The sequence below is a fragment of the Watersipora subatra genome, unplaced genomic scaffold, assembly GCF_963576615.1.
Source record: "Watersipora subatra unplaced genomic scaffold, tzWatSuba1.1 SCAFFOLD_180, whole genome shotgun sequence".
Lineage (NCBI taxonomy): Eukaryota > Metazoa > Bryozoa > Gymnolaemata > Cheilostomatida > Watersiporidae > Watersipora > Watersipora subatra.
In genome coordinates, this window is record NW_027045379.1 from 56,071 (window position 1) to 67,655 (window position 11,585).

Here is an 11,585-nt window from a genome sequence, read left to right on the forward strand (position 1 = left end):
ATTTCATCACACCATCACATCACACCATATCATCACACCATCTCGTCAACCATCTCATTACACCATCTCATCATACCATCTCATCACACCATCTCATCGCACCACTCATCACACCATCTCATCACACCAACACACCATACCATCATACCATCTCATCACACCATCACACCATCTCATCACACCATCTCATCATACCATCTCATAACACCATCTCATCGCACCATCTCATCATACCATCTCATCACACCACTCATCACACCATCTCATCACAACATCTCATCACACCATCTAATCATACCATCTCATCACACCATCTCATCATACCATCTCATCACACCATCTCATCGCACCACTCATCACACCATCTCATCACACCATAACACCATCTCATCGCACCATCTCATGACACCATCTCATCATACCATCTCATCACACTATCTCATCACACCATCTCATCGCACCATCTCATCACACCATCTCATCACACCATCTCATCATACCATCTCATCACACCATCTCATCACACCATCTTATCATACCATCTCATCACACCATCTCATCATACCATCTCATCACACCATCTCATCGCACCACTCATCACACCATCTCATCACACCATCACACCATCACACCATCTCATCGCACCATCTCATCATACCATCTCATCACACCATCTCATCACACCATCTCATCGCACCATCTCATTGCACCACTCATCGCACCATCTCATCACACCATCACACCATCACACCATCTCATCGCACCATCTCATCATACCATCTCATCATACCATCTCATCATACCATCTCATCACACCATCTCATAACACCATCTTATCATACCATCTCATCACACCATCTCATCACAACATCACACCATACCATCACACAATCTCATCACACCATCTCATCACACCATCTCATCGCACCACTCATCACACCATCTCATAACACCATCTCAACACACCATCTCATAACACCATCTTATCATACCATCTCATCACACCATCTCATCACAACATCTTATCATACCGTCTCATCACACCATCTCATCACAACATCACACCATACCATCTCATCACGCCATCTCATCACACCATCTCATCGCACCACTCATCACACCATCTCATAACACCATCTTATCATACCGTCTCATCACACCATCTCATCACAACATCACACCATACCATCATACCATCTCATTACACCATCTCATCACACCATCTCATCATACCATCTCATCACACCATCTCATAACACCATCTTATCATACCATCTCATCACACCATCTCATCACAACATCACACCATACCATCATACCATCTCATCACACCATCTCATCACACCATCTCATCATACCATCTCATCACACCATCTCATCGCACCACTCATCACACCATCTCATCACACCATCACACCATCTCATCACACCATCTCATCATACCATCTCATCACACCATCTCATTGCACCATCTCATCACACCGTCATATCATCTCATCATTTCATCACACCATCACATCACACCATCTCATCACACCATCTCATCACACCACTCATCACACCATCTCATCACACCATCTCACCACACCATCTCATTACACCATCTCATCATACCATCTCATCACACCATCTCATCGCACCACTCATCACACCATCTCATCACATTAACACACCATACCATCTCATCACACCATCTCATCATACCATCTCATCACACCATCTCATTGCACCATCTCATCACACCGTCATACCATCTCATCATTTCTTCTCACCATCTCATCACACCATCTCATCACACCACTCATCACACCATCTCATCACACTATCTCACCACATCATCTCATTACACCATCTTATCACACCATCTCATCATACCATCTCATCACACCATCTCATCGCACCACTCATCATACTATCTCATCACACCATACCATCACACCATCTCATCACACCATCTCATTACACCATCTCATCATACCATCTCATCACACCATCTCATCGCACCACTCATCACACCATCTCATCATACCATCTCATCACACCATCTCATCGCACCACTCATCACACCATCTCATCACACCATAACACCATCTCATCGCACCATCTCATGACACCATCTCATCATACCATCTCATCACACTATCTCATCACACCATCTCATCGCACCATCTCATCACACCATCTCATCACACCATCTCATCATACCATCTCATCACACCATCTCATCACACCATCTTATCATACCATCTCATCACACCATCTCATCATACCATCTCATCACACCATCTCATCGCACCACTCACCACACCATCTCATCACACCATCACACCATCACACCATCTCATCGCACCATCTCATCATACCATCTCATCACACCATCTCATCACACCATCTCATCGCACCATCTCATTGCACCACTCATCACACCATCTCATCACACCATCACACCATCACACCATCTCATCGCACCATCTCATCATACCATCTCATCATACCATCTCATCATACCATCTCATCATACCATCACACCATCACACCATCTCATAACACCATCTTATCATACCATCTCATCACACCATCTCATCACAACATCACACCATACCATCACACAATCTCATCACACCATCTCATCACACCATCTCATCGCACCACTCATCACACCATCTCATAACACCATCTCAACACACCATCTCATAACACCATCTTATCATACCATCTCATCACACCATCTCATCACAACATCTTATCATACCGTCTCATCACACCATCTCATCACAACATCACACCATACCATCTCATCACGCCATCTCATCACACCATCTCATCGCACCACTCATCACACCATCTCATAACACCATCTTATCATACCGTCTCATCACACCATCTCATCACAACATCACACCATACCATCATACCATCTCATTACACCATCTCATCACACCATCTCATCATACCATCTCATCACACCATCTCATAACACCATCTTATCATACCATCTCATCACACCATCTCATCACAACATCACACCATACCATCATACCATCTCATCACACCATCTCATCACACCATCTCATCACACCATCACACCATCACACCATCTCATCGCACCATCTCATCATACCATCTCATCATACCATCTCATCATACCATCTCATAACACCATCTCATCACACCATCTCATCACAACATCACACCATACCATCATACCATCTCATCACACCATCTCATCACACCATCTCATCACACCATCACACCATCACACCATCTCATCGCACCATCTCATCATACCATCTCATCATACCATCTCATCATACCATCTCATCACACCATCTCATAACACCATCTTATCATACCATCTCATCACACCATCTCATCACAACATCACACCATACCATCATACCATCTCATCACACCATCTCATCACACCATCTCATCATACCATCTCATCACACCATCTCATTGCACCATCTCATCACACCGTCATATCATCTCATCATTTCATCACACCATCACATCACACCATCTCATCACACCATCTCACCACACCATCTCATTACACCATCTCATCATACCATCTCATCACACCATCTCATCGCACCACTCATCACACCATCTCATCACATTAACACACCATACCATCTCATCACACCATCTCATCATACCATCTCATCACACCATCTCATTGCACCATCTCATCACACCGTCATACCATCTCATCATTTCTTCACACCATCTCATCACACCATCTCATCACACCACTCATCACACCATCTCATCACACCATCTCACCACATCATCTCATTACACCATCTTATCACACCATCTCATCATACCATCTCATCACACCATCTCATCGCACCACTCATCACACCACTCATCATACTATCTCATCACACCATACCATCACACCATCTCATCACACCATCTCATTACACCATCTCATCATACCATCTCATCACACCATCTCATCGCACCACTCATCACACCATCTCATCACACCATCTCATTACACCATCTCATCATACCATCTCATCACACCATCTCATCACACCATCTCATCACACCATCTCATCACACCATCTCACCACATCATCTCATCACACTATCTCATCACACCATCTTATCACACCATCTCATCACACCATCTCATCACACCATCTCATTACACTATCTCATCACACCATCTTATCACACCATCTCATCATACGTTCTCATCACACCATCTCATCGCACCACTCATCACACCACTCATCATACCATCTCTACTGTTTTACATCTAGAGCCCAACTGTCTCTATTTATTAATTACAAGTAAAACACATAAAAAGGTCAGAGGTCAATACTAGTCACAGGATACCAAACTCACCTTTTCGGCTCTTTAAATAAAAAAGTCAAAACCTAATTTTAATTTAATGATCGTACAGTAGCTTTGAAATTATTAGCTTGTATCTACAACTTCTTTTTTATCACTTTCAGTTGATTTAGGGTTGATGTTTATGGTAATTTTATGTTAAGCTAAGAGAAGCAAACACCGTCAATGTAAATTTACATCAATTTTTTTTTTTCTTCTGAACTACAAAGTCTATGCAGGAAAGAAAAACTATGAAATATGGCATATGCCTAAAATGAAGAAAAACAAAAATATATACCACAAAACCTCTATTGGAATCGCGCTCTATTTTTCAACCCTTCCTCTATAGCGTGATCAAATAGAGGTGGCAGTCAAATGCAGAGTGGCATTGCATTTCTCAACTACATGTAGCTAATCAGAATTTTGGGAAGGTAAATTCTGAATAAAAATTTGGCAAAACGATGCTAATGTCCCTCATATTTTGCAATTTCCTTTGGGTGGAGTGACATGCTGTTAACCCCAGCATTTTTGAACCATTTTTCCTATAAGTTGAAATATCAGACTGAGATAAACAATGCACTACTTTCCCTAAAGCAATATCAGCCAGATACAGTTAATATTTATTTTGATGTCAATTTCAATGTTCTAAAGAAAAAACAAAGCTTTGGAGTTAAAAAATAAACTTCGATAGTCTATGGCAATAGATTCTACTACATCGTATGGTGTTTCTGAAAAGTATTCTCTTCGCTCATCGGAACACTTCAAAGTAAACCACACTATGGATGATCCTGAAGAAAAAGGATCGGATTTAGACCTTAGTGACTTTAACTCAAGGTGTAGTCTTGATGATCTTTTTAAGTACTGTCACTAAAATCATGACAGCCACTACTGTCACAGCAACAACAACAAAAATTAATTGTTATTGATGTAACCGAGTCATTAGTAATTTATTAGTACCATCGATTTTGTGAACACTTTCTTACTGACCGCTTTCTATTATAGGTTTGTAACATCAAAGAATGTCAAAATTGCAGTCAAATAAAGGTGGCATTCAATTAAAGGGTTGTGCTTGTTCAACCTTTCTGCTGTCGTGGCGTCCTATTTGAGATGGCATTCAAATAGAGGGTTTACGGTATTTACTATTGTAAGAGAAGTGTTTGTCTGTTAGTCCATTTTTCAAAGTCAGGTTAGAGGTTAGGATAAAGGATCGCTTTCAACAAAACTTATTACATTCACCTTAGTAGACCGACACTCTAGCGCCTGCATTATTCAACCTCCTCCCGGTATTTCTTTAAAATTGTGGGCTACATGTTTTTATTGCTTTGTCGCCACACCTGACGATCTCTCACTCCACACTAGACTGAGGTTATTGTTACTTGTATATACATGTATGATAGAGATCTCTCATAGTACACTAGACTGAGGTTATAGTTACTATTATGTATAATAGAAATACCCCTATTTGCCATTTTCTCTTCTAAATGTGGCATGAGAGAAATGATCATTTAAGGCTAACTATGGAACTCTCGTTATTGAATTTGAAAACTTGCACCAATTGGATGATTTACAGTACATTAGACGTTCCTATAATGTAAACTCCCAATAGCGTAAAAGAATTATGCAAAGTTTTTGCTTCGTACTATGTAAAAATGCCACATAATGTAAAGTGTCAAGTAAGAGCAATTTCTCAAATTCGATTTTAATGGTAACATATCTAGCCGCACTTGTGAGAAATAAATACATACGTATAGTGTTATATCCAATATATATACAACTTTCATGACATTTTAGTTCGTCATGATAGATCATAAAATGTATCGACAAAACAGAGTATAGGTAGCTTGTTGTATTGTTAATAAATACTCAAAGGTGATTGATCGGTACAGGTGTTATAGTGTCAGTATACCAATCTGAATGTCACAAATTGGGAGTATCGTAAATTTGTGGCATTCAGTTATCTTTTATGCTAACTTTGACTCTTGGATACAGATAGATGACTGACAGGTGGACACAACTCTTTTTGTTGTAAAATATATTTGTGTTTTGCTTATTGTAGACGCATACTATAAGATATTTGTTATCAGTTTTACTTCACAGAATAGACTTTGCTGTTTAAAAAAAATAAACAAATCATTGTAAATAGACGCCAAATATATGCGCTCTCCATCAACTTATTGTAAAAGTACTGCAATCACAGTCTATAAAACTAGTAAAATTCATCAGAAAAAAAGACAAGTTATCGATGCAAACTAATAATATACCAGTTACGAAGCAGCCAACCCATTAAAAAGTTAAGTCTAGCTCTTTTCTTTTTCAATGGCCAAAGAAGTGAGTTTGGAAAGATCTTGGAATGGATTAGGCAATTTACATGTATTTTAATGTTCGTATAATGTAAAATCTCGACAATGTAATTGTTTTTGGAACGGATTATTTATGTTGTGGGAGCTTCTACTGTATATGAAATGTCTTACGCTATACAAAACAAAAACTTTACATCAATTCTTCATTTAAGTGGAGTTTTATATGGAATATTGAGTGGAGTCTTTTTCCAACTATAATGGATTTATAAGTGGAATAAGGTTATAGGCTACAAATAGAAGGTTTACGTTATAGGGGGGTCTACTAAACTAGCCACAAACATGGAAACAAAGATGAGAAGCGTGTTTATTTGCAAAGAACTTCGCTTTCCATTCACAGTGTCAAATCTTAAAATAACTTGCTGAAAAGTGCAAGTTTCATAACGTGTTAATTTTGCCAGATATATACTTTGTTCTCAGCAGTCATTTTTCAGAGTCATAAAGGTTTATCGCATTTTGGGCAGACATACTGACGTTCGTTTTATTGGTCAAAGCAAACAATAAAACAACTTACTCACCCTCGAAAGCAGCCAGCGGACAGAGCTGTCAACTCTCCCGGATTTTGCGGGACCCTCCCGGAATTGAGATTACCCTCCTGCAAAAATAAAATCTCCCGGTAAACTCCCGGACTTATGTTTTGTTCTAGGAAAAAATACCGATCAATTTGTTTATCAGTCGCTATAGCATTAACGCGATGCGCGTAATCTAATTATAACGAAAGACTCGCTGTATCGAAATACACTTTTTATGGCTTCGTGCATAGAATTATTGTTTGGTAACTTTATGGCCTTTGAACTAGGCACTCGAACGTTTCAGAACATTTGTTTTTCGTAGGCCCCTCGCACTACCTAGGTCTAAGTAAAGATTTATATGTATAGCTCTTTGGGTGGGCGTTTCCTACGGCCTTGACATTTTCTTGTTTTTCAAGTCACGATATGCGATCCACCGTTCAGTCATGTCCAAAAAAGTCAAGTACGCGTCAAAATTTAAACCAGAATGGACCAAAGAATGGCCCTTCATTGCATCAAGCACTAAGGGTACTTGGGATGCATCATCCTGTCATTGTACCTGGTGTAAAGCTAATTTTAGCGTTGAGTATGGCGGACGGAACGATGTCTTACGACATATAAAATCTGTCAAACACAGCAAGCACGAGGAAGCTCTTAAGAAGACCAACAAGCTACAAGACTTTTTTCAAATAGGAAATGAGGAAATTTTTCAGGTAAGTTTTGAGAGTAAAGCTAACAGGACAAATAAACAAATTAGTAATGAATGCAAGGTAATGCAGCGCTGGATTATATTCTTTTCCAGCTTTAAGCCTCCTAAAATGTAGCATTATGTTTGTTGATCCTGGATTAGTATATTTTAAAGTACAAAAGATAGGTGATATACTTTTGCATTTAAGCTTGTATTAGGTCACAAAAATGTTAAAATTTTGGTAATACACTGACCATATCTATTTTAGGTAACAAAAGCAGAATCCCTTTTCACGCTATTCATGGCAAAGCACTATTTGTCATTTTCTGCTGCTGACCACTTCACCAAACTTGTCCCCGAAATGTTTCCTGACAGTGAAATTGCCAAAAAATATGGATGCATGCGAACCAAGACAATGTCTATGATAAGAGGTTGGTCGGTTAGCATTTTTTGCTACAGCCACAAGCATCTTTATTGAGACAGCTATCAAGACTTTATATTCAATTTACATTATTCATAAAATTTTGTTTAGCTCTATTTTTATGCATGTGTTTTGTGTAATTGGTCTGTTTAGTAAATTGGCGTAACTACAACTTGCATTTTCATGCTCTATCGATCCAGAGGGTTATGGACCATACTGCACAGCACAAGCTGCAGAAATCTGCCAATCGTCCTATTTTGGCCTCATGATAGATGAGACAACAGATGGCCATGTAGATAAACAGCCATACTTGCACGAGTGTTTAAAGATGGTAAAGTTGTAACCAGATTTATTGGCCAATATGTAATCTGTGCACAGCAGGTGATTTGTTTTCTACTCTGGACAAAGCTCTTAAGTGAGTTTTAAGCAAAGTATCGTTGCTGACTAGATTTTTGTTTCATGACTCTAGTTCTTTTAATTTGGCGTTATTATTATTCTAGGAATAACAGGTACCAGAGGTAGGTACTGCAGCTGTTGAGTGGCCTCTAACACTTTCTGTGGAGCAAAAGCAATTCTAACATTCTGTGGAGCAAAAGCAATTCTAACATTCATGTTCTGATTCTGCTTAGATCCTGCTGAGCTCACTAATTTGCACTTTAACATTGCCTCTTTTATTTAATCAACCAACAAGTAAGACTTTGGAAAGTAACTCACTGTTTCTCTGATGTGGTACTTAAGGCATAGCTAACTGTAAAATGAGGGTCGGGTGATAGTTGATGTTGATGGCGACACATAACAAGTCATTTATGCATGTGTCTGTTAATTTTAGCAATCTAAAGATACCATGGGAAAAGGTGATAGCCTTTAACAGTGACAACTGTTCTGTCATGAAAGGGCATCGCAATGGAGTGATTGCTAAAATGCGAGCTGTGAACCCTCAGATAGTGGATGTAGGGTGTATCTGCCACATGGCTAATTTGGCAGTGGGTAAATCTCTAAACGAAGCTTTGTTCAATGTCGATGAGCTGATATGTGATATGGTATCTCATTTTAAAAACAGGTATGCATACCGAGCTATGTTGCATTTAATGAACTTACTGACAGATTTGGCTCAAACTGATATAGCTTTATTTACAATGTTGCAAAATAGATCGTGCATTTAGCCTAAATTACTACTGTTTGTTGATGTCTATGCCTAGAAATGTCTACGTAAGTTTATTTAGACTACTGATTTAACCTCTAATTGCAGCACTAAGCGCATGGAAAAGTTGCGTGAGTTTCAAGAATTTGTTGGAGTGGAGCAGCAACGCCTGTTGAAACATTGTCCCACACGATGGTTGAGTTTGCGAAAATGCGTTGAGCGTGTGTTGAAGCAGTACAGTGCTCTAAGGTCATACTTCGGAGCTCACTGTGAAATTGATAGACCTCGCTCTAAAGTTCACTATATTTACAGTCAACTTATGAACCCTCTGCTGCTTCCATGGCTGCACTTCGTCAACACATTTCTGGAACCATTCTATGCCTTCAACATGAAATTTCAGGTAAAATGTTTTGTTGTATTGTTGCAGTACTTAAATGCATTATAACTTGCAACTTTCAGCCCAGGGTAAGGATTTTATTGCAGAGAAGGCCATTTGTTCCTGATATGAACGATATCATCTTAACGTTAACCTCTTTTTTGCTACAGTAAAAAAATCTAAACTTAAAATACTAATAGACACTTTATGAATTCTGAGTAACTGTGCCTTATTGTGAAAAACTTTCAATAAAACAAATACAGAGAGAAGCTTTTTTTTGAGTGTGCTACATACATCTCATTTTGTCTCGGAAATAAGAACACTTCGTTGTGTCAACTATTTAGGCAAAAATGTTGTGTTGCAATAGTTAAATTGCATGACAATAATTGGTTACAGGGTGAAGATTTACTAATTGTGGATCTTTATTCTTCTATGGAGAGGCTAATCAAACAATGCATGAGCTGTCTCATCAGTGTTCCTGAGATAAAGAAACACGCTGCAGTTACAGAGGTTCCATATACAGACCCGCAGAAACAGCTTTCTGACTTGGAACTATTTGTTGGTACAGAGTGTCGGACCCAGCTAGTAGCCTTGGAAGATGAGGCTAGCCAAGTCCAAATCCAACAGTTCTTCAGGTCAGTAAGTTAAACAACATGTGAAGTATGGCTTATTAGCAGTCACTTGGTCTGGTGTTCCAAAATTTGTTTTCTCATTTTGCTGTTATTCTTATTGGCCAGCTATAAGTCTCAAAACTAAAAGTCTAAATAAGGAAACATCTTGCCATACTTTTCACAGTCAAATTGCCATAAATAACTGATTACTGTATATATTATTGGTTACTTTCAGCTCAGTCAGAAATGTCCAAATGGCTGCTATATCTAAAATGTTGGAGTTATTTCCTTTGGCCAGCAAAGTCCTAAAGATGGTTCCAGCTAGTGATGTTAACCAGAAGATGTCCTTCAAGCCTGATGACATCAGATGGCTAGCTAAAGAACTTGGCATATTTACGCAGCCTGCTGATCTAGACCTTATTCATCAGGAATGGGTCAACCTGCAGCTAGATGATACTCCAGCATCGCAATCAACACCAGCAAAGTTTTGGGATGCTATGGCATTAGAGCGTTATCCCTTACTGACGACTTTAATGAGGGCCATTCTCTGCATACCTCACAGTAATGCAGCAACAGAGCGCGTTTTTTCTATGCTTAAAAAAATACATACCGAGGCTAGGGCTGACCTATGTTCCGAAACGGTGAATGCTCTGATAGCCACTAAAATAAACTTTTCTACCTGCTGCTTTGAAACAGAGTTGAAAGCTGACCTACTCAAAAACCTTAAAAAGTCTGCCAAAACCTACAATTTAAAACATCAAGGAGCAGCAGCTACCTCATCCCAAATCAGTGCAGACTCAAATGTAGAGATGATATAGAATCCCTGTCTAACTACCAAATTCGTTTAAAGTAAACTTTTGAGAGTTTTGTGTTTAAGTTATGTTCATCACCATGGATATGATACAATGTTTTTTTGCAGAACTGTAGTGTACAACATTAATTTCATAAAAGTTGCCTGTGATTTGTTTTGATATTTTTGTAATTCACTTAAGCATAATCTTAGAGCTGAAATACAATGTTAACCTGCTTAGGTCCCGATTTAAAAACTTTCCGCTAGCGCGGGGCTTTAGAGGCTAATTTCTCCCTCATTTGTATAGCACCAGGTTGACAGGTCTGTTTCCTAATGTTGGCT

General features: G+C 39.2%; 1 protein-coding gene across 1 annotated transcript; it reads left to right on the top strand.

Annotated features, from left to right (window-relative positions):
* The first annotated feature begins 8,919 nt into the window (after nucleotides 1-8,919).
* LOC137410398 (zinc finger protein 862-like) lies at nucleotides 8,920-11,335 on the top strand. The gene is made up of 4 exons (XM_068095825.1): nucleotides 8,920-9,385; nucleotides 9,575-9,866; nucleotides 10,239-10,477; nucleotides 10,689-11,335. Exons 1-4 carry the CDS (start codon nucleotides 9,102-9,104, stop codon nucleotides 11,269-11,271), a joined length of 1,398 nt encoding a protein of 465 aa, XP_067951926.1. The 5' UTR covers nucleotides 8,920-9,101; the 3' UTR covers nucleotides 11,272-11,335.
* Nucleotides 11,336-11,585: the final 250 nt, after the last annotated feature.

Coding starts and splice junctions, on each gene's coding strand:
- LOC137410398 (XM_068095825.1), top strand. CDS start 9,102: ATGTTGATGGCGACACATAACAAGTCATTTATGCATGTGTCTGTTAAT. Junction 9,386..9,574: donor GTATCTCATTTTAAAAACAG/GTATGCATACCG, acceptor CTCTAATTGCAG/CACTAAGCGCATGGAAAAGT. Junction 9,867..10,238: donor CCTTCAACATGAAATTTCAG/GTAAAATGTTTT, acceptor AATTGGTTACAG/GGTGAAGATTTACTAATTGT.